The 24,511-nt window shown below is 43.1% G+C and overlaps 1 protein-coding gene across 2 annotated transcripts; it reads right to left on the reverse strand.

Annotated features, from left to right (window-relative positions):
* Positions 1-3,708: 3,708 nt before the first annotated feature.
* DHDDS (dehydrodolichyl diphosphate synthase subunit) lies at positions 3,709-23,100 on the reverse strand. 2 transcript variants are annotated; one of them, XM_024203317.2, is made up of 9 exons: positions 23,039-23,100; positions 21,598-21,724; positions 20,250-20,366; positions 17,628-17,770; positions 16,011-16,127; positions 15,715-15,816; positions 10,382-10,496; positions 7,610-7,717; positions 3,709-3,997 (listed from the first exon to the last, which is right to left on the reverse strand). In XM_024203317.2, exons 2-9 carry the CDS (start codon positions 21,658-21,660, stop codon positions 3,761-3,763), a joined length of 1,002 nt encoding a protein of 333 aa, XP_024059085.1. In that variant the 5' UTR covers positions 21,661-21,724; positions 23,039-23,100; the 3' UTR covers positions 3,709-3,760. The 2 variants fall into 2 exon arrangements, with proteins under 2 accessions (XP_024059085.1, XP_029768570.1); XM_029912710.1 differs by lacking the exon at positions 23,039-23,100 and adding an exon at positions 22,261-22,444.
* Positions 23,101-24,511: the final 1,411 nt, after the last annotated feature.

Here is a 24,511-nt window from a genome sequence, read left to right on the forward strand (position 1 = left end):
GGTCCGGGGGGGGCGGGGGGGGGGGGGGGCGCTGTGCATCGCCCTACGCCGCTGTAAGGAGGCTCCCGCGGGTCACTAGGGAGGAAGATGGAGCGTAGAGCGAAGGTAGACTAAGGCGATCGCCCACTGGGGGAAAGCAGAGACCCCTGCGAACCTGCCAGGGCCCAGCCCGGGGGCGGCGGGAACCCTCCCCCAGCTGGAGCCGAGAGGGTGCAGACAGGCCCCTGCAACAGCTGCTCCGCTGAGGCGGGGGGCTGCGGGCCGGCGGATCGCGCCCACTGGGCCCAGCGGCCTCCCTGCGCCTAGGCTTGGCGCTGCCGGCGGGGAGGCAGGTGGGAATGAGCCCCGCGCGGGCGGGCGGTCGCCCCTGCACCGCACATGCACGGTGCGGGCTTTGCTACCTCGAGCCAGCCCCCCACGCCCCCGCCTCGTTGTCTGCTGGGGGCTAGTGGGCAGGTTAAGGAGCTGTCCCTTCAGCACCCGCCGGCCCTCCTAGCGTATCCCCCCACACCAGGCACAATCGTGCATGCCGGCGGGACCACCCTTAGGACGTGGGGACTCCCGGCCCCAGCGCCCGCTGCGCCTCTAGACCCGCCAGCCCCCCCCCCCCCCCCAAGCCACGTGCGACGGGGGGTTGCTAGCGCCTCGCACGGGGAACAAAGCTCCGCTCGCGCGAGGAGCGCCGGCCCAGCCAGCCAAAACCCACGCGCACAAAGGCAGAGCGCGCGCCCCAGGTTCACACCACACCCGCAGGGATCGCTCCTGAGTTTTAAACGCCCACCCAGCCCAGGCTGCAAGGGGAAAATGAATCTAAGAAGTTATTTTTTTTGAATTGCAAAATGAAATCACTCAAAATGGCAACTAAAACGTTGAGAGAGAAATAGCCCAGTCAATGTCCAGAGGAAGGAGCAGGCCTTAATCAATGAAGGACAGGGATTTCCTTAAAGCAAGAGGGTGGAACTGAGTGCTTTAGGACATGCTTTTGGCAATAGGGAAACAGATCAACACTAGGCTGATAACAGAAACTGATTCGAAGCTTCTCTACACGGAGGATAAAACATCTCCCCCACCCTCAACCTGTAAAAATTCCAGGTTTTCCAACAGAAATAGGGGAACTAATCTTTTCGTGTTTGAAAAGCCCAGAAAAATTAGATTAGGGACTATTAAACAACTCAAAAAGGTGAAAGTCTGAGTGCTAGTAACCATTATGGATTGTAAATGACTTGTAGAGTCTGCCCCTTTCCACAGGAAGACACAGTTAGAGAAAAAGACCCCATAGTCTATTTCTCCATGTACATTTGCTACACTTTATGTCTGATTGTTAGGTACACAAGTTTTACCTGTGTCAAGCTTGTCCTTTTAGCTGTACCTTCTCTAGAAGAATAGCACCCCACAGCTTTTTGGGTTGTAACAGGGCTCTTCAACTACACAGCAAGCCTTCCCAGAAAACTTTCCAGTGATAATTATCCATATTATATCCACCTTCCCTCAAGGCTTTTACACCATTCTAAATTACAGAAATTGGACTCTCCCTTGAAAAGGCTTGCAACTTTCTTCCTGTAGCTTTAACTCAAAAACTTCAGTGGAAAGACCTATTTCTAAAAAGATATATATGTACAAGCTCTGCGTGCTGTTTTTCACAACCTTTTTCCACCAATTCCTTATTTAAAAAAAAAAAAACAAAAAAACATACCACTGCAGGTCAGGCTGTCCTGGTTTTCATCTTACTCCTGAAAATATAATTTTATTTGACCAAAAACAGGTTATTGCACAGAACCTATTCTCTAGTCCCTGAAGGGTACAGTGGAACAGGGCTCCCAAGTCCTGTGCTAGGACTCTACGTACCCTGTAAAATTTAGACTACAGAGAAATCCAACTCTTTAAAGGATAAGAGAACAGGGAATTTAAGAACTATTTCCACAGAAGACCTCTTGAAAGGTAAAGAAAGGATTAAATGAAATGCAGGTAGATAAACACTATAAAATGGACAGCCTTCATCACCCATAGATCTCACAATGCATTATTTGGGAGGTAGCATTAGCTATTTACACAAGAGGATGCACTGGAAGGTGGTTTATTCAGCCAATGTCTCAGGCTTCCAGCACATCACCCAAACAGAATAAATCAGAAAATCTGCTAATTCACTCCATCTCAACAGGCATAAAGTGGGGAGTCACACATTGGTTAAGGAACAACAACAACAACATTACACCTGGGCATCATCTTCATTAAATCTTTAAAAAGCAGCTTCCTAAAGTTTTAAATTTTCAGCTTATTTTAAAAATGTTTTGTAGTAAAATGCTTTATTCATGTTTGACATTTTAATGATCCTCTTCACAATAATTTTCAGGGTGCTGTTTGCAGCACTTAAGTCTTTCAAATCTGCATTTTTTTTTTTTATCTGGAGGTAAAAGGAACACTTTAAAAACAGCAAAAGCTGATGTTGCATTTGAATGTGCCTCAGAAAAAAAATTGTGGAGACATATTCAGTTGGTTTTGGCCATACAAAAGCACATAAATCAGAGATGGAAAAAACTAGAATGTCAGCTAGTCCATCTCCCTGCCAGTAGGGAATTCAAAACAGGTAGTACAGTGCCAATTTGAGTCTTTCCCATCATCAAATTACTCCACAGCCACACAAACCATCCCTGGTAAGAGCCTCTACAGGTCATCTTTAAACCATATTGAGTAGGAAACATGGATTCATCTCAGTCCCCATGTTCTTGAGCTAAGGTCATCCCAATACTCTGAAGCAGAAGGGGAAAGCTGTACATGTGGATTGAGTCTTACACTCATTTAGTAGATCATAACATAGCTGGCTTTAGCTAAGTTATCTCCCTGCCTCAGACAAGTTCTTTTTAACAAGGTATTTGATTCACAGCCAGTTCTTTCTCCACACCTCCTCCAAAAAAATAATAATAATAAATAAATAAATACAAGTATTGTGCTGGATATTGGAAAAAGACACCTGTGCCCTTCCTTCTTTCAATACTGTAGAGAGGATAATGGAACAAGAATGCAAGTACAAGATGATATTAAGGGCCAGTAACAACTTCTTCCTCTATACAGCATGGCTGAGAGTCTATATTTTGCTACAGCTCTTTGAAAGCCAGCAGCAGATGTATCAAAACCTGGAACAAAAAGGCAAGGAGGGCAAAGAAGGAAAAATTCGACAAGAAAATGATTTATGGAGAATATTTTTTGCCACAGCTCATAGCATGTCCCCACCTTAAACAATTCTTTCCAAAAGAATGGGAATAGCATGCTTCTTTGGAAGAGCTGACCACCCATGTTGTTATAATAAACAAATCTCACTGAAAGTGGCAGTAGGAATTGAAGCACAGGGTCCCAAGGCAGATTTAAGAGAGAATTGGGTTGCTTTGCCTCAACTGACTCACAAGGGGACTTAACCACATTGGAAGTTCATTCTAGTCAATTGCTGGTCACAAAAATACCCAGAGATGCAAAGTGTCAGGCAGCAGAGAAGAGAGGGGGCATTGCATTCCTTTCTCCATTTTTAGTGGCAGGAGGCAAGACCATCCTGACACGTTACCTTCCCCAGTGGCATTTACAGAAGTAGTACTTAGTACTCAGCCTCTGCCCTTTGGATAGTGCCACTTTGGATATAAAATCTAGTACCAGTCTTGCATCACCAGTGTGGAACCCCCCACCCCCACCGCTCACATAGTGAATTCCTCTGGCCTAGCAGTAGTGTTATTTCTAACACTGCTCATATTCACCGTCACAAGGCCTATCCAGGTCATGCAGACACTGTACACAATCTTTCAAGGAAGTCCACTCTTTTGTGCTCTAGGGCCTGCAGAAAGCCCTGGATTCTCTCTTCCCGCAGAGCAGTGTATTTCTGCAATAGTGTCCGTCGGCGCTGAGAGTCTCCATGGGATGCAGACCCTTCCTGTTGCAGCTTGTTTGTTACATAAGCCTGATCACTTTCCAGCTGCTGCCACTTCAGTTCCTCCATGTGCAAATCTCTGGCCTTCTGAAGTGAAAAGCAATAGAGTATTAGTGTTTTACTGGCTCTTTCCGCTCATTTCTCTTTCTGTGGTGCTGATACATGGCAGAACAGGCTGCAGCAAAAATAAGTCCCTGCTTACTTAGCTATCAATCTGTAGATTAAACCTAAAATAGGCCCTGTGTGAATCTCCTGTACTGTTAGGCAGCTGTTTGATTAGCTGGAGAGGGTACAGGGAAATCCTTGAGGAACCCTTCACTGAGACCTAGGTCTGGTCACATAGACTCATTTTTAAAATGGAAAAAAGGCTGTGACTGCCAGCGGAAAAACCTCAAGTATCTGAATCAGAGCTAAAGAAACTAGTTTACAACAGAGCTCTCAAACCACAAACCCATGTATACGAAACAGTCCCTGTCAAAGCCATCCCAGAATCCTTGGAACAGGTTCTCAAAGCAGTTCAAAGGTGGCGTTATAGGAATCAGCACAATGGTTTATGGGGCAAGTCTACCATCTGATGACCAGCTGTCTGAAGTAATCTGCTTCAGCAGAAAGTGAGAGCAGGCTCAACACCACCCAGATGACACTTTGGACTTAATAATGCACTGATTTAAGACACAGTATGGGGGCTATAGAAAGGTAACAGATTTAAGTATTGAAATTTTCTAGTACAAAAATAGTTTGATTTCTCTCCACATCACATTTTGAAGTCTGCAGTCATGTAGCTTTGAATACTAGAAATCTACATGAATGGAGACTGTTTTTTTTTTTTTAAATGGATTTAGGAGTCTCCCCAACACTTTCCACAAAAATAAGCTTTGTTCTAAAAATATTTCTAACTCTAGGGTTGTGACAACAAAATGGCAAACATACCAAGGTAGTGCTGTCCTTTCAAGTAAGCAACAAGGCAAACAGTAGCCGTAAAAAGTGGGAATGACCCCCAACTCACTCCAGTGAGGAAGTCTATATGAGAGATTTTTAGATGCCAGTTTAACTCTCTTGCTGCTAGTAGTGTGAGCAGAAGCACTCCTTATGTGCTTGGATGAGCCATTCAATTGAGGTATGTTCCACAGGCATAGTGTTGCCTGTTTGAAATACAAGATAACTGAACTCTTCTACATAGGATTTCTGCCTCTGGACAGACTGCCAGTTTACCAGGAGGGACTTGATGTCTTCATTTCAATGGAAGTGGCTTGCTGACCAGTCTCTCCTTAATCATTTCCACTACCCTCCTCCCCCCATTTATCACAGAGCAACTCAGATTACAGCTGCCTCACTACTACACACCAGTGCCATGTACCAAACTCCTAGTCTCTCTACTGAATTGTGGGCCCACTGTAGAGCAATTAATGGGGTGCTCAAAAGCCTGAAGTTGTATGATCTGGGATTAGAAGGCCCCAGCCTCTATGTTGCACAACCTATGCTGCAGAATGGCAGATGGCACAGTGAGGCAGTTTGATCCCAACAGAGGCCGAAGGGGAGGAAGGTAACTCTCCAATACTCCCACACAGCGATAAACGCCTTCGACATGTCCCTTCTGCTAGCTTTCAAACCCTCAACCGTACCAGCCCTTCCGGGCTCCCACAGTCTCCAAAAACTGTCCTGACAGTGCAGAAATCCCCTCCTAAAATAAACCTCCTCAACTGATAAAATTCACTGTCATCTAGCAGCAGAAGTCAAGCCACCAAAACCCTATCATATCTTCATTGACATACTTCCTTCTCTTCACAATTCATCCCACACCTATGCGGACCCTCCTTGGCCTTGGATGGGACTTTCTTCATGTGCCTTCATCCCAGTTCCTTCTGAAGCTTCAGTGGTTATTTTAAAGCAGTGATACTCTGACCTCAGTGGCTCAAGAGCTAAATTAGTGATCAACATCACCCAAAAGAGCCACAGTAGTTTGAATTCATTGCTTCATTTACTATTTTGATACATTATTCTCACAGCGAAATGACTGACCAAGTATTCTACAATTGGTTAATAACATAGTAAAAGTATCCTGATTAGTAAATAATTAAATCACAGTGTTTTAATATCATATGCTGCAAAGAGCTGCAAAAGACACATTGAAGAGCCACTTGTGGCTCCTAAGCGCCAGTCTGAGTATCACTGCTTTAGAGTGACAAGGAGCTCTCCTCCCACAAAGCCTAAATGCACTCCCAGTAGCATGTACAACCCCGATGCTCTAGAGAGAGAACGGGCCTGGAAATCTAACTCAATTTTCATGTACCAATGTGGAGCACTATCCAAAGATTAAGGCTGCCCAAGTAATCTTGGTTATTCATTTAATTAAGGCACTAGCAACTCTTCTTAAATGAGGATACGAGTGACAGTGCTAGTAACTGGAAAATGCGGAGTTCCTATAAAATTTGGTCTAGCAGCAGTAACTTTTTTTTTTTTTTAAATAAATCCTTGTATTTGACTGTATTCGTTAGTAATACATGGGAACACAAGTACCAAATAAAGCCAAAAACAAAATTAGAAATTCAAACAAGTTTTGGCTAGGATCTTTAACCAACTTCTGCAGAGACACCCTCAACTGATTTCCGGTTGCCACGAGATAGCTGGCCTAATCTCAGTATGTATGGGGCTAACAGCTTTGAAGCTATTATGACAGCTAGCCACAGTTAGTTTCACTTTTGGCTGTTTTAGTAACCCATACTTAATAAGCCGTAGCACCGATGGAGAAATTCCTCCTTATCTAGTTAAATCAATCTAGGTCAGAAAGAAAACTAAATGGAAAGCAGAGAATATTAAATGAATAGAATTGCAGTAAAAACATTAATTTGCTTATTTTTCAACAATCTGCATGTTTGAAAGGGATAGGATAAGAACGCTCCCAGAGAGTTGGGAATTTACATGTTAATACCTTGAAGTTGGGGTTAACTACATTTAGGTAACATTTTAACCAGGCTCATTATAATTAAACACTATTATACCCTCAAAATAAATGAGAGCATTAAAGCAATCAAGTGAGATTAGGGGAATTTGTTTACATTTTATGTGTTTTCACACTGAGGTGCAACCCAAATTACATGATCAATGACAAGCCTATAAGAAGTCTGAAGCATTTGGGGGGCTTTTCACCTTCTCATTACTTATGGAAGAAGTAGTGGTATTTCAGTGCTGCCCAGAATCTCAAAGTGTCTGGCTATTTCTATTAAAATGATCATCAGTCGATGAGTTAATTGTATTACAATGTATCATTATGCTTCAGAATGAACACTCTAATGAGATGAACGGGAGGATCCCAGCTGTCAGAGCTGTTTCTTTTATCTGCAAACTCAGGCAGACGGTATTGAATCAGGTCAGATCAGCATTGGCTCAGATTTTCTAAGCCATCATTATTATAAAGGCTAGAAATAGTTTTGTGAAACATTCTGCAGAAGCCACCCCAGCCACCAGACAAGTGTTGATATGGTGCATCATGGTACTCACCCCACTACTGAACATCTGCTGTAGGCCACTATTGAAACAGTGTCTGACTAGACATATCATTAGTTTATCCAAACATGGTTAATTGCAATGTTTCTAATACTTACTAGGCTACGTTACACACATGCTCTCCTGGCCTCCAGCATATTACTGTTTTGTGTAGACAATATATTGTCTTGGGCTCTTCCTCGCTAGTGCTCTTACCTGTAAAGCGCTGTGGTTCATCTGGAACCGAAGGATAGCCTCACACAAGTTCCAGAAGGAATATTCTGGCCACAGCACAGACTGAAAGACCAAGCATGAGTGGGATGTCTGCAGAAAGCAAGATCACCAAGAATTTAATAACCTAGGGATGAAAATCATCAAGAAGTGGCTTGGTCAGTCACAAGCCATGCCAGAGCTTCCCAGGCAGGGGCTCTCATAGGATTTGTTTATCAGGTCCTGCCTGCATGCGTACATGAGGCTGTCCAATACAGTATTCCAAGAATTACAACACAGCCTGATTTATCGGACTGGTTGTGTGAAATTTTAATAGGAAAAGGCTGGGAAGTGTTGAGCAACAATCATCCCTCTGAGGGATGATAACATGCCATTTGGATGAAGGGGGTTTAAATTAAAACCACAACAGCCAGGAAATTCAGAGTCAGCTCAACACTGTTCTATTTCCACCTGTTTGTTTCTACTGTTGGGACTGCAAGGGCCTTCCATCCTTAGTACAATATGCAGGCAGGGTTAGACTGCTACATCAGTCTTAAGAGAATCTATTGCTAGTAAATTAAGCATCAAAACTAAAACAGCATCACATGACTGTTGGAGCCTGTGTCAGGAATGGATGACAGGTTCATATTAGTGATCGGAACAAGACCTCTGGACCACCATTTATCATAGGACATCTTGTATGATTCCTTTTTGCCCCCTCTTAATGTCATTGTAACTGCACATTGGATTTGAGACACAGTGGTGACATCATAGGACTGGGAGCCAGGAGCTTTCCACTTAAATCTTGGTTTTGCCATCAACTCCTTCTAAAGACTTGGGAAAGTTATGTAAGGCTAGGTCTACACTACAGCGGACTTCCGACCTAAGATACGCAACTTCAGCTACGTGAATACCGTAGCTGAAGTTGCGTATTTTAGGTCGGCTTACCTGGCGGTGAGGACGCGGGAAAGTCGACCGCTGCCGCGCTGCCGCCGACTCCGCTACCGCCTCTTGTCGAGGTGGAGTTCCGGAGTCGACTGTAGAGCCATCAGGGATCGATTTTACCGCGTCCTCACGAGACGCGGTAAGTCGATCCCCGATAAACCGATTGCTACCCGCCGGATCGGCGGGTAGTGAAGACGTAGCCTAATTCTTCTGCTAGGGTTTCTGCAAGATGTGGATAATGCTTTACCTTCCAGGGACATTGCACGGACTGCTCTTGTCTGTATAGTTCTTTGAAGATTTAAAAATCGCTATATAAAGTCTAAAGAATTTTAAGTTCTCATTTTGTTGCAGATAAATATAACAATTAAGACATTCCCTTCAATATTTCAAATTAGCTTCATCAGCATCAGAATAACTCCTGTTTCAGGGCTGTCATGTTGTATAGGACACACTTCCAGTGTCACCACTGCAGTACACACAACCCTCACACCATTTAGTAACTTCTCCAGAACGTCTGATCCATTTCTTGGCCACTTCCTCCCATTCTCCAATGTAGACTAGAAGTTGAACAAACTTATTTTATCAGCGCAGATACATGGCATAAAGGTATTTGTCAGACATATATTTTTGGGTGACAGCTGTTGTGCCCTTCTCTGTGTTGCCATTCAGTTTGTTATAGGTCTACATTACAGGATCACACTATGAGGAGAAGCAAGAACGAAGGAAAGCAGGGATTCAGCTTGTCAGAACCTCCACCTCTAATATTATTACAAACTGCTATTGTGGAAACTGTGCTGATGAAGAATGCCAGACTGACAGAATGAAGAACTCCATTTATAACAAGTGCTGTAGGAATGTACATTTCCAACTAATGCCCTGTCAAGTTGGCTCAGGCACTACGTGGAGGGACCCTTAATGACGTAGTTCATTCTTCAAGGCCATTAATCCTTTACCTCACTGGTGAGTTGATGAATGAAAGTAGTGAGAGCAACATTCGCTTATGATGTTCGTATCTGCCCAGAGTACACGTGTACCCCAAACTTTTGGAGGGGAAGGGCAGGACAATTTAGAAGCAAGTCACAACTCAGATTAGAGAACATCTGCAAACTTGTCATCTGCAGAGCTGGTAACTGAGACATGATCAGTGATTGTTTAAAGGCAGCAGGTAATTTAGGGTCCAAACAAGTTTTTTTTTTTTTCTCTCTAATTTAACTGAAAAGCGGTTTGATTCCAACATGTTTCTGCATTGTTTGCAGCCCAAACTTTACTGCACTGCTCTAGCGCACAAGAAATAGAAAAGGAAATAAACAGAAATAAAATGCATATTGACAAGCTAGTCTTAAATCTATTAGTTTTAAACCTGATAATGTCCTTTTAAACCTTTCCCTCTAAACATTCACAGCTAAGAGTGGATGTTCATCACACATTCCTTCCATCACATCCCAGGGGTATATGTTGCCAGACTGGTTAGTTCCCAGTTTCAGATAATCTAAAACTTGGACTGACATGAGTGAGAGAATGAACAAGGAAGGTACAAATCAGTCTCTTCACCAACTTGTGAACTAGACTGTGATTTCTTATTTTAAGTGTTTTCAGGACAATTACAATCTCCAGTTTGTTACACTGGAGTGCATTAGAGCACCGTGAAGTCAGGAGAGATGGAAAAAGCTCATATTGGGATTTTCCCTGGGATTTAGATCATCCAGTGAATTGCTGGTGCCAAGACATGACTGGTTTCTGAAGAGGTTCTCTCACGTCAGCTGACTCCTGGGCTCAGAAGAAAGGCCTGCTATGCAAATACGGAATATTTTCAGGACAAGACAGAGGTTTTACCTGCCAGAGCAAGAAGTCACTAAGCCGGACCTCTCCAGAGGTTCGTATCAGGAGGTCTGGGTTGGGGGAGTTGTTGGTGTAGAGACATTTATCGAGCAATGACTCTGACACATCGCTGAGAGAAAGAGAGACAGACAGAGAGACTTCCCATTAATAAGATCACTTTCATAACCTGACAGTGACGACACCATGAAATCAGAGTTACTAGGCCTACTTACAAAGGTATGAGTTTGCGGTTCTGGACAGAGAACACCAGAGATTGAAGAGATCTACAGCACAGACAGTGGCAGTGCAAGCGCCTTCCCTTCTCCTGACCATCTCAACTCTATCCCCGCTCCAGCATGTAGAGGGGAGTTCAGTCTCTATAATCCATTTGTTACTTGACCTCACAACTGAGACTGCCAGCAAGGAAGCCAACTGTCAAGGCATCTTTTATGCCATAAACACTGGAACTGAATTGAGACCCTCCAGCTCACTTTTGTTCCGTTCAGGTTCTTGTACCGTACTCATCACCATGTTACCTAAGGCCATATAGTAATTTTCAGTCACTATAAACTAGTCTGATTGGAATCAGTGAATGCCTAAGGGCCAGTAGGGAAAATATGACAAAATATCAGGTGAAATTTTTAAGGAATCATCCTGTTTTTACAATACATTAACTGACAGACTACACAACTTACCAAATCAAGGCGCTGTGGTGTTACTATCTCTTTAAAATGGCATTTATGGGTGTATTGGGACCAAAAAAAAAAAAAAAAGTTTTGTGTAGCTATCAAAACCTGTAAAGTAAGGGCCTATATACCCTACGGGTTACCACATGTTTGCTCCCTAAACTAGTTACAACACAGTTCAAATTTACAGCGTAGGTGAGATCTTAGAATTCCTGCTGGGTGTATCCAAAGCTTTAGCTTCGTTGAGAGACATAGTTAAGATCCCACACACTACAATTGGAAGCAGGGTGGAACCAGTTTAAGACAACTGCATTGTAACATGGTCTCCTACAGGTCTGTACTCGTAGCATAGATGGGTTATCTGAAACAACGACTCAGTTCAAGACTGGACATTGCAAAGCAATCTGCTGAACATCCAGGGGAAAGTATTGGCCTTGTCACTTCACAGCACCAATGTGTCCTGGGCACACCTCCTCTCTGTCCCCCTGTGCCAGGAAATTGTGGAGAAGGCAGTGCAGGAGCTGGCTATGCCAGCTCCACAGCTGTTGGGACTTCTCCATGCTGGGGGATCCCCTTATAAAAGGGCTAGGGCCCATAGCACAAAGGGGCAGAGAATCTGTCTCAATATTAAGGTATTTGATATAATTGTGGTTGGTTTTTTTTAATGCAGTCCGGCAGCTGAAAATAAGGAGAGGCCAGCATCATATGACTAACCAGCTCTCTGTGAGCCACAAGCAAGCACTCCAGGGACCAGTTTTGGAATCACATCCAGCACCCTTTTAAAGAGCAACTCATTATCCTGTCAAGTGTGGTTAGCAGTGGTGGAGAGAGAGGATTGACTATTCGCTGAAAGACCTTGTAAACCCATCACCCCTGAATTCTTTATCACCACATATAGAACGTTCCACATTGAAGTCTTTTGATCAAAAGCAGTCTTGCTCTCCCAGTTATTTTTATCCACCCTGGAAAAAAGTAAATGATTAAATTTTAAAAAAAAATCCGATTTTTTTCTAAAGTCGGATTTTTTTTGATAAAATGCTTTTTGAGGAAAAAACCTATCTAAAGATAGTTTTAATTAAGATACATTATAGCTCAAAGATATCTCATCATGGAATAGGGACTATAAATCCTAATTCTATAGTATGAGACAATATAGTCATGTAATGTTTAAGAAAAGTTTTATAAACGAGTTCCAAAAATTAATGGATTAGGGACCTAATCTTGTGAGGTTCCAGGGGTTTCGTTATAGATTATTTAGGTTAATCTTTATCTACCCAAAGGGACTCAATGCTCAGTCTAGAAGATACCATCAGAAATGTTTAGTTAAGCAGTTCTCAAACTGTGGATTTGTGTCTCCAGAGATAACATGCTTGTTAACAGCAAAAATGTTTTTAAATAAATAAATAAATATATTGAGGTGAAAAATTACAGACCTCAACCCTATTGTCCCTCTGCAAATTTGTGTACACACAGTCAATCCCTTACCTCTCTCTAAAAGTGCAAAGAATAGAAGATTGTTGGGAGGCAGAATAGATCTGGACAAGGAGAAGAAGTCTGGAGATAAATGTGAGAAGGGAGGGACAGGCAGTAGAAACAAAAGTGAAACTATTGGAGGAGCATATTCAAGAAATCTTGAGGTCTTTTTGAGTGTAGCCTTCATTGATTTGAGATCTACCATACCATTCTCTCACTAGAAGGGAAAACCTATAATGGCAGCAGGCCGTAAGAGAGACCCAGTTTGGGAATATTTTAATTAAGTTCCTCTACCTGTAGGTAAGAGAGGCATGCATGCAAAATGCAAACAGTGCAACAAAGAAATGCAAGGCCCGTTTGCCCGGATGAAACAACATCATGAGAAGTGTTCCTTCTCAGGAGGAAGCTGCGTTGAAGATGATGAAAGGAACATGTCTGAAAATGCAGGATCTTCAGGTTGGTAAGCTTTTTTATTTCATACTTCTTTCTTAAAGACTGCCTGTCTTCCTTATGGACTATTCTTGAATTCTCATGTTTGAGCAAAAAATATAGTTGTTACTCTATGGTACTATCATTTTAGATGCAGTTGTGATAAAAAAAATAAATAGCTGAAATAGGCAGATCTTCCTTTTACAATTTCACCTTTAAAGTAGTACTGAGTGTCAGTGAATACAATGAGTAATACTAAATGAGCAGTATGGAAATAATAATTAAATAACTGCATTGACTTATTTTGTTTAGGAGAATTCATCCTCAACATACAGGATTCTGAAGACTATCCACTTTCAAGATCACCATCGTTTTCTATAGTTTCAGAGTTATCTGCCAATGATAGTGTTTCAGTCACATCATGTATGTCACATAGCCACAGTATATCACCTGTAGCAAAAAGAGCAAAAAGAGGGAAAAAAAACAAACCACTATCTCCATCATCCAGAAACAAGTATAGATAAGTTTGTAATAGGAACCAGCAGATTACAAAAAGAGGTAATTGATGAAAAAATTGCCTGGTTTGTTTATGCAACAAACTCTCCTTTCCGTATGATTGAGAACCCACATTTAATTAATATGGTTCAGTCATTAAGACCAGGATACAGTCCACCCAACAGAGCAGATGTCGCAGGCAAATTGCTGGATAAAGTATATGAAAGAGAAATTGAGCAGTGTGCAAAAGGTCTAGAGGGTAAAATTGTTAACCTGAGTCTTGATGGTGGAGCAATCTCCACAATGATCCTGTTGTATGTGCTTGTGTGACAACAGAAGAAGGTTTTCCTTACAGAAACACTTGATACTTCAGGAAATGCACACACAGCAGGATACTTACAAGAAGTAGCAGTAAAAGCTATAACAAACCGTGAAAAAAAATTCAAATGTCTATTACACAGCTTGGTCACAGACAATGCTGCAAATGTATCCAAAATGAGAAGAAATTTAGAAGAGAGTCCCAAGCTAATAACATATGGTTGCAGTGCTCATTTGATGCACATCCTAGCCAAAGACTTCAGTGTTCCAGAAATAAAGGCTAATGTTGTTGAAATTGCAAAATACTTCTGTAATAACCACTTTGCAGCAGCTGCTCTGAAAAAAAGTGGGAGGAACCAAGCTAACTTTCCCACAAGACGTGCGATGGAACTCAGCAGTGGACTGTTTTGAGAACTATATCAAGAACTGGCCTAATCTGATGACAGTTTGTGAACAAAATTATGAAAAATAGATGGCACTGTCACAGCCAAAGTTCTCAACATTGGGCTTAAGAGAAAACGTTGAACACATGCTGAGTACCCTGATGCCCATTTCTGTAGCCTTGAACAAAATGCAGGGAAATAGCTGTTTTATTGCTGACGCTGTTGAAATTTGAAAGGAACGGAGTGAGATCTTAAAAAGAGAAATATGCAACGACAGAGTAAAATTACAAGCATTAAAAAAATGAATGCGACAAGCACTATCTCCAGCTCATTTTCTTGCAAGTATTCTCAATACTCGGTACCATGGTCAAACCTTAACTGCTGAAGAAGAGGAGTTGGCTATGACGTGGACATCCAGCAATCATCCCTCCATAATGCCAACTATAATAACTTCTGAGCTAAGGGTGAACCATTCAAGAAATATATGTTTGCTGATGATGTTTTAAAGAAAGTCACACCAGTGAACTGGTGGAAGTCACTTAAGCACTTGGATTCAGAGACTGTTGAAGTAATAATCTCACTTTTAACAGCAGTAGCTTCTTCTGCCTGTATAGAAAGAATATTTTCTTCCTTTGGACTAATTCATTCCAAATTGAGAAATCGTTTGGGACCTGAAAAAAGCTTTTTTTTCTTTTCCAGATTATGAACAAACAGGAAAATGAAGGTGAAGACGACTGAGTTAGCTGCAGAAGCCAATATTTTAAGTTTCTCATGTTGACCTGGCTGACATAGTCTATTTAACTTTTTTTTTTTTTAATATTTAATTTAACTATTTTAGTTAAAACAATTTTAACAAAAATAAACCTGATTTTAAAAAACTTGAATGTTTAACAATTCAAAAATTCATATGCTTGTTTTGTTAAAATACCGGTAGTATATGTTTGCTGTTGAAGAAAACAATCCAGAATACATAACGTTGTTGTTTTAGTTAAATAAAACAATTTAAATGTCTGTCTGGTGATGTTCCCCTCCTAATACAGCATGGCAAGAAAATCCTCCAAATATTAATGATTAACCTGTTCAACTGGAGATAGTTCACCTCCCAATGACTTCATAAATATCTCCTTCAGTTACCTTTGGTAAATGAAATAACCAAACAATCATTCGTTTTCTGATATAGCTGTAAAACTAAATCTGAAAAGTTTTCAAAGTAAATCACTTTAAAAATGTATAGTGTGTACTTTCTAAAATGAAACCTACATCTATCTGTGAGTTGTGAAGAATATGTATTAAGGTTATAACAACCAACAAGAATGCACTTTTATATAGAAATCCATGATTAAATAGAGTATTCCTGACTAGTGATTTAAATCAATTTGATTTAAATCAAATCCACCCTGCTTTATTTCATGCCACCATCCTAATGGTGACATCCAGAAACAGACTGGATTTTAAAGCAATGGCTCTTATGTTGTTGCACCTATGGAAGACTGCACAGTAATCCCAGAAGCTGTGAGGGGGATGTGGGTAGACTAGGGTCATTAGAGCAAGACACATGAGTTACCTAGGTTCAAGTAGTCCTTGTTCCACTCCCCAGGCCATCTCTCTCACTGCATTGCTGATTTCATGTCTTGACGTGTATGCAAAGCAGACATTCAGGAAACATCTGAAAAATGTGAAAGAAACTAACTCAAGGAAGGACCCAGCAGGTAACAGAGAGAAGTATCTATCTAGAACACTGATGCATGCTTATGGGGAAAAAGGCAGAAAGGGACAATGTGCAGTGTCTGTTGAACCTCCACTTCCAAGGGCATGGGATGGATACAGTATCTCTGCAACTTTGAATTGTGTATTACTCACTTGTTGTAGTTCCTGGTTGCCAGCACAGCCTGGGCAATCAATTCCTGAATATCCAGTGGCAGAAGTGGCAGGTCCCCAAGGACACGGATACGCACACCATGCTTCTTCAAATTCTCCCTACACAGAACAACAAAGGCTGAGGAGAGCAGCTGGGCTCTGATCAACAGCAGGCATGCCATAGCCCTACCAAATTCACAGTCCATTTTCGTAAGTTTCATGGTCATAGCATTTTAAAAATCTTAAATTTCACAGTGTTGTAAGAAAGCATGAATATGTATTTAAAACCAGCAATATAAACATGTAAAGCCCACAACAACCTCCCACAAAGAGTGATGACCCCCCCACCCCAATGCCACCCTTACTTTTGTGCTGCCGCTGATAATGTCACTGCCTTCAGAGCTGGAGACTCAGCCAGCAGCTGCGGCTCTCTGGCTGCCCAGCTCTGAAGGCAGTGCAGAAGTAAGGGTTGCAATACCATGACCCCCCCTACAATAGCCTTGCCACCCCCTTTTGGGTCAGGACCCTCAGTTTGAGAAATATTGCTATAGGGTAAAAGTATACAAAAGACCAGTTTTCACGGTCCGTGATGCGTTTTTCATGGCTGTGAATTTGGTAGGGCCTACCTATTGCCTGTAAGTCACATCTGGCACTCCTAACATCTATTATGGAAGAGGGTCATGACATCACAGGTGAAATGAAGACCTGATGTAACTGGCAGTGAGGCTTGTAGTGTTGAAATGGTTTACAGGCAGCCTGAATTTGACCATCACTAGAGCTCTAGCCATTTCTTCAAGGGAAATTTAAAAATAAAAATAACCCAGTTTCCCGACACACAGAAATAGTTCAGTAATTGTCCAAAAAAGAACCAAGGTAAGGATCATAGTTGTGGGATTGTGCATTGTTTGCCATACTTAGAGGCTATTAAATTCATCAGAAGAAAGATTTTTATACAAGTGATTATTTTCCTGCGTTTTACTAAGCAGAAATTAAGAGGGGTTCGGGCAACTAGAATTAGTAGTGGCTAGTCACCTATCACTAATTTCCAATTGGAGGGGAGACTAGTGCATCAACAAGGGAAAAACAATGCCGACAGGAAACGTGCTCATTATATAGTTATTTTGGACAGAAGAGACACTCTCCTAGTAGCGCTATCCTGAAATCCACAACCACCTTGGTATTCCAGTACCAGCTCCTGAGTGGAGTTTTCAGCCTACCTCAGTCCTGACGTACAGCACCACTCCAATATTCCAGCCCCTCTCTACCTTTACCAATTCACCTAAAAACTGAACTACGCTAACCCAGCCCCCTTTATTCTAACCCCGTCCCCTGACAGTTCTTCTGATGTCACAAAAGTCAGGGCTTTCATTCTTTTTGTCGCACGTTGCACGCAGACACAAATAAATGTGCCAAGTTGTTGAACATTAAATTGCCTCTCTGTGGTCATCTAAATCCACACTGAATCCAGGTCTCCAGCTGGAGACATATACAGCTGCTTTCATTGAGTTAATGCAGATTAACACATCACATCACAACATCACTTTAACATCCCTTACTGCCATTTCTCCCTTTGCCCCAAATTTATTTCGCCCTCTCGGCGTGGGCTTGAGAGGATCTTACTGTTCTTCCAGCAGGCGGCTAAATTTTTGCCTCGCCAGCTCCATCAGCCCATCCACCTCCTCCTCGGAGCGTTTAAAGTTCTCAATGCTAAATGCATAAACCGTGACCTCCCGGATATCCAGATTCAAGCACCACCGCAGTGTCTGCAAGAGGAAAAATGTAGTCACTCAGAGCAGTGACTCAAAACCTTTACAGACTACTGTACCCCTTTCAGAGTCTGATTTGTCTTGTGTACCCCCAAGTTTCATCTCAATTAAAAATTACTTGCTTACAAAATCAGACATAAAAATACAAGTGTAACAGCACACTCTTACTGAAAAATTCCTGACTTTCTCATTTCTACCATACAATTATAAAATAAGTCAATTGGAATATAAATATTGTACTTACATTTCATTGTATAATATATAGAGCAGTATAAACAAGTCATTGTCTGTGTGAAATTTTAGTTTGTACTGTCTTCGGTAGTGCTTTTTATGCAGCCTGTTGTAAAACTAGGCAAATTTCTAAATGAGCTGATGTACCCCGTGGAAGACCTCTGTGTACCCCACTGACTCAGAGCACCAGATCTCAGCAAGTGTGTGAACTTCATGGAAGTTCATCACTACACTAACAATGACTGGGACAAAAAGAAAAGAAAAGAAAAAAGTCTACCATGGCCCTAGTTCTATAAAGATTCCAGGTTCACCTCAAAGAACTCTGGAAAATAATCTTGGCTTGAACAAATATAACCTCTCTTTACCCCTGCTCAGAACCTAAACACGGAGTGTAACTGTAGGGCCTGTTACAGGGTAGATTACAGTGTGTTCTAAGAACAGCCAGTAAAACAGAAGGAATATTTAGGAACATAGGAATTGCCGTAATGAGTCAGACCAGAGATTCATCTAGTTCAGCGTCCTGTTTCCAACAGTGTCCAGCGACAGATGCTTCAGAAGAAACTTACAGTAGGCAGATGTGGGACAGCCCAACTTCCATGAAAGTCTCATCCTAACCCCTAATAGTTAGAGATTGGCATAAACCCTGATTCATGAGGTTTTATATCCCTTCCAGAACCTTAAAAAACACACACCACCAAAAAAAACCCAAAACCAAAAACAACCTTCCCTTCCCCCTGCCCCCCAAACTATATGGATAACAAGAATATCCAGAGTTCTAACGGTTGATAAATGTCCAAATCTTATTTGAATCTCGCAAAGTTCCTGGCCTCAACAACGTCATATGGCAATGGAGTTTCACAGTCTAATTACGCACTGTGTGGAAAAAGTATTTCTTTGCATCAATTTTGAATTTGTCACCTTTCCATTTCATTAACGTTCCAATCTGAGCACCTTCAGTGCAGAGTTACACCAACACTTCCTACAGTCACTTATTATGGCCAGGAACTCTTTGTAGCCACAGAAGTTATAACAATGCGCAGAATCTTGGAAGCCTAGGTAGAGGGAGTAGGGATGAGCCACTTTCGTGAAATAAACATCTAGCAGAAGGCTCACAGAGGGCTGAAAACATTTACAGTATTTAAGCCAGAGAGGTCAATTCCAGAACAGACCGAGTACTAACCCATCCAAGGAAACCACTTCTTGTAGCATACAAGAGAAAAGATTAATACATAATATAATACTGCATGTGTCAGTTCATGGCAAGTGCACTTGTACTTCCCCTTAGTGGTCCAGCTAGGGCACTGACTTTCAGGCTTCCAGCCCCCCCACCCATCTCTCTCCCTTCTGACCAGGATTTCTAGGCTAAACAGTTCCCTGCCTTCACTGTGTTATTCCCAGCAAAAAAGACAGATTGCCTAAATGAGCCTGCTTGCTTGCTTTCTTCTCACAGAGGAATCATATTCAAAAACAATAAAAGAATCTAAATGCTTGCTAATAATCTTGGAGATTACCCACCCCCCAAATCTCCACAAGTCTGGTCGGTGTCAGTCCGTCCAACCCTTCCTTAAGGACTGGAGACCTCCACGGACTGGGGGTCTTGTCTGTTTGCTGGATCAGAATCAAAAGCTCTGAGTCGGTTTAAAAACAGGCTATTTATCCCAAAATCCTTTTTTTGGATGTTGATCCCTAGAGAACAGAGTTTGAACTAGTATATATGAGCCTCTCCGGGGGGGACTTCAAAGGACTGATAACTGGAGGAATTACATTAGCACCGCAACCCCCTCCCCCCGAGAAGTTACATACAATCTCACAATAACACAAACAATTGCATATTTAATCCAATCCCAAAAGGTATTGGACTCAGTTCAGTAAGGTTTGTCCAGGATATTGTCATATCTATCACACTGTGTACTTTGTAATCTTTCACTAAAGGATCTGAAAGTGCTTTATAAACATTAGGCCTCATGATCTGTGAGGTAGGTATTATATCCCTGTTTTACAGATGAGTAAATAGGAGAGATTAAGTGACTCTCCCAAGGCCACAGGGGTCAATGGTAGATCTGAGAACAGAACCCCGGAATTCTGACTCCCAGCCCTAGGGTCTAAATACCAGATTCCACTCCCTTTAAGAAAGGGGACAATTGTGCATGCACTAAGAAAGAAAATGCTGAGGAAAACTGGAACCAGGGATCCAACATCCAAACCGCTGTCACCCAAAAGCACCTATACAGAAGGTCCTCCCCACCTGTGCCAGTTTGTCGAAGCCCTCTGAATGCCCCTGCTGCCTCTTCACGTGGCACTTCTGAGCATAACGGCGATTCCCATCCATGATGAATGCGACATGCTTGGGCATCGGACCTGCCTAGATGGCAAGAAAAAGAAAGGCTAAACAGACTAGAAAGCTAACAACCAACTTGGAGTCCCACCTCAATTAGCTTAACCCATCCAGCTCCTGGCAGTGCCTCCACTTTAGTATAGAATCCATCTAATGGACTCCCTGTAAAGTTCGGGGGCGAAGGGGAGTCAAGATAGCGAAAGACAGAAGAACACAGGCTACTAGATGTACATATGGCTCTTTGGTAACCCTAGCTTAGAGTCCATTTGAAGCACTATGACCGTGGCACTCACCATTAACTGCCTTTGGCTCTCCTTTACTCTGTTGTGCGACAGAGAACTGACCATATTTAGGATACAAGAGAGCCTGGAACAGCACTATGAAGTGATTACCACCTTCTGTCAATGAAGACTCAGCAGGTATTCCGAGTCCCACGGTGCCAGTATTGTAAGCATTTACAATTTCAGCATTCAAGAGAAACTACAGACCCAACTCATTTACATGGAGAAAAATCTGACTTTCACCCCTAAAATGGATATTTCCTCCCCTTAATTTCACTAGGCATCTACAGCTCTTTTTGAGCATGGAAACAGAGATGCTTATGTCAGCAACAGCATAAGTTTCTCGAGAGTTGCTTGCAGAGGGTATGGCAGACAGTTTTCTAGAACTATTAGGATGTATTACATTCAATATAAATATTTTTTTAAAAGAAGAATTGGAATCATATGAATCTAAAATATTCTGTCTGCATCCTTCCCACCCCCTCTTCAATTCTCATATGATTTTAACAGCCATTATTTCTCAAACCACTAGACAGACAAACACGTAATACCATTTGAAAACTAAGGTTTCCATCTGCTTTTAGATGGTAAAATAATTTCTAGCTCTAGTGATTCTTATGATGCTGGTTATCAGAAATGAAATGAGAGAAAGGGCAAGAGGATGACAAGATAATGAATCTTAAAATAATGTCTCTCTTGATCAGACAGCGCTACAAATATTAGAAATCTGGGAATCCCAGCTTGCTACTGATGAGCATCAATTATGGCTCTGCTCATCCACAAGATTCAAGCCAGTGTAATTTTCCATCCCTGAATACAATTTAGGAATGTACATTCAGTACTAGTGTTAACATGTGTTCCTGTACAATGGCATTTTTTTACAGAAGCAGTCACAGTGATAGTTCTTTTCTCTAATATAGAGAAGCAATCTTGAAAATGCTTGGTTGTCACAGGTAGCACTGAGGTTTATGTCTTACCTTTATAATGTTGGCACAAAATCTCTCTATGATGGTCAACTCTCCTTCTTTGATCCATGACATGGCCTTACCCACAGCCTCTTTTTGAGGGGCAAGATGAGAAGAGGGACAAATAAATCAGGAGGATCTGTTTGGGCCCAAAGCAGTAAGAACAGTCACTTTGGAAAAGTAAGCTTTAGTCAGTCACCTTCTAAGAGCTTTTTTTTTTTTTTTTTTAAACTAACTTATACTAAAGGTAGAAAAACACAGTATGCAAGCCCAGGGCTGGATAGCTTAGAAATGGGATATGGAGTTTGTCAGCTTTATATTGCCAGCACTGGGTGGCAATAAGAAAAAACGGATACCACCTGATAACTGTTCAATGGCCTGTGTGAAAAGACTTGTTGAGTCTCAGCACAGTTTTCAGAGAATAAGCACACACATTACAAAAGTTACCACCATGGTTGTCATTAACTGGTCATCAGCGAAGACAAGGGCTAACTGATCTTGGAGACTGCACTCCCCTTTCACCCACAGAAGTGCTTGCTCCAATTTAGGGGCAATATACACTGGCAGGAGCTGAGAGCCTGCCCTGCTGCCGCTCATGCTATTTCTGTTCTGTAGAAAAAGAGGACTTCAGCCTCCAGTCATCAAGGCAGAATCTTTCACCAGCACTAAACTCACATCAAATGTGGATAGGTCCCATGTACGTTTGGCTCATTGATCAGGCCTGTGGCAATTTGCTGAGCTCCCAGAGAATCCTTTACTTTCTTCCAACTAGGGTTCTGAGCTATTCACCTTCAGCTAAGGGCAGGCAATGCAATGATAGAGAGAGAGCCTGGGGGTGGGGGAGGATAGTCCACCTCTAGCTGTTTAATACACACCAATCCGGGCCTTGTTTTGAATCTATCATGGGCCCTAGGTGAATAGATGGGATGGTTTCTTCACCCACTCTCACTTAGAGTCCCTCCCCTTTCTCCTCCAGAGAGGAAGTCTGGCCAGGGACTCAGGGCAGCTCAGCCACCTCCCAGAACTTGGGCTTTATTACCAGAACTTTCCCACCCCCCTCTCAATAGGAGACTCTGGCTCCCGAGACCTTGGCCTTCCTCCCTAGCCACTAACAACACTACCCAGCTCTCATACAGCCCGTGTCATCCGTAGGTCTCAAGGCGCTTTACCAAGGATCATTATCACTGTGCTACAGATGGGGAAACTGAGGCACGTGGCAGGGAAGTGACTGGCCCAAGGCCACCCAGCGGACTAGTGGCAGAGACGGGAGTACAGCCCAGTTGTCCTGAGTCCCAGCCTAGTGCTCTGACCACTAGGCCATGCTGCCTCAGCACCCCGGGGCTTTCCCCAGCCGCGTCAGGTACCCCCCTCCCACCACAGGCTCTCCCCAGACCCTCCCGCAGCTGCGAGTGGGGGAACCCCCCTCTCGCAATGGGAGCGCTCCCAGCAGTACCTCTCCCTCCGGCGCCCAGCCTCTCAGCAGCTTCCCGAGCAGGGTGACGTGTCCTTCCGCATACGTCATCATCACGCGCGGACGGCGACTCCTCGCGCATGCGCCGTGGGCACGCTGAAGCGGCTGCGTTTAAGTGTCCCGCCCTTTCATCTTCCCGCCAATTCGGCCGCGGGGGGGAGGCGGGACCCTGCTGAGGGGCACAGGCTGGGGGGGTTAATAGGAGATGGGAACAGCCTGTACATGGACACAGCTGTAGTGGTGGGCAGGTGCCTGAGGGTAGAGTGGGTCCCTTAGGAGAGGCGGATAAGCCCCCTCTCTAAGCACAGGCCCGCCCTCCCACGAGGGGTGCCCTGTGCCCCTGCCCTGGGGAGATGCTTTGGGTGCCACACCCCAAACTGACTGGCACCGTGTTCAAGGGCAGCTCACACCTTGGTAACGGGGCACCAAGGCCCACCCTGCTGGGCTGGGACGTTTATGGGCACAGCCCCCATTTCTCCCTCTCTTCACATGCAAGCTTCGTAACAGCCCATCAAAATCCTACCCGTGGCCACCCACATAGCGTGCAGGCCTGTCAGTTCCTGCCCCACCTCCATGGGTGTAGTTTAGGGAGAGTATAGAAATCAGACTATGCCTATGCCCACCTCCCCAGGCACAGCACCACGTGTCGGCTGTTGCAATTCACACACCAGTCAGGTGACATTTTAAAATGGGGCTTGGTTATTACTCTGATTTTTTTTTGGCCACAGCCACACAGGGTGACCAGATGTCCTGATTTTATAGGGACAGTCCCAATATTTGCGGCTTTTTCTTATATAGGCTCCTATTACCCCCCACTCCCTGTCCCAATTTTTCACACTTGCTGTCTGGTTACCCTACAGCCACACAAATGGAGAGAACACCATTTCACACACACCATCCTTTTGTCAGTGTGGGCTAGCCACATTATTTTGCTCCTCACTGCACCAGGTAGCTCCTGTCTCTGTTTCACTCACAGCTGGAGACAAACAGGTAACAATTAGGTTAGGACGCCTAGCAGGCTTTGCTGCTCCATGTGCCATGGAGCAGCAAAAATGGTTGAAGAACATGGTCTAATTATGTGGTAAAAGCCATTAGAGTTTATTAGGAGAGCTCACTTATAAAGCAAGATGATCACTTATAAAATACTTACAGGGCCAGGAAGATAGGGCTTAAGAGCTTAAATCTGATAATAGAGGAAGCTCACAAAGGGGTGGGAATTAGCGACAAGAGAAGGGTTTAGTAGCAATATTTTGGACAATCTGGAATGGGAGAGGGTAACACAGAAAGGGTACAACCCACTGGGGCTTTATGAGATGGTTTTGAGTCGGGGGAGTAAGCAATAGTGGGTACAAGCCTAAGATGTTTGCTGCTAGAAGAAGGTACGGACTGGGAAGCGAGGTGTTGTGTGTGGGAGACTGCTGCTTCCAGTGGAACAGGAAAGAGCACCTCCTCTGC

The sequence above is a fragment of the Terrapene carolina genome, unplaced genomic scaffold (genome assembly GCF_002925995.2).
Source record: "Terrapene carolina triunguis isolate 2854851 unplaced genomic scaffold, T_m_triunguis-2.0 Scaffold236, whole genome shotgun sequence".
Lineage (NCBI taxonomy): Eukaryota > Metazoa > Chordata > Testudines > Emydidae > Terrapene > Terrapene triunguis.

What these genes read in the sequence shown, in the direction of transcription:
- DHDDS (XM_024203317.2), bottom strand. Translation starts at nt 21,660, where the DNA reads ATGTCATGGATCAAAGAAGGAGAGTTGACCATCATAGAGAGATTTTGT. An exon ending in AGCCGCCTGCTGGAAGAACA is followed by an intron (nt 16,128 to 17,627) that starts GTAAGATCCTCT and finishes TGTTCTGTGTAG; the next exon opens with GGAGAATTTGAAGAAGCATG. An exon ending in GTGACTTCTTGCTCTGGCAG is followed by an intron (nt 7,718 to 10,381) that starts GTAAAACCTCTG and finishes TGCTTTCTGCAG; the next exon opens with ACATCCCACTCATGCTTGGT.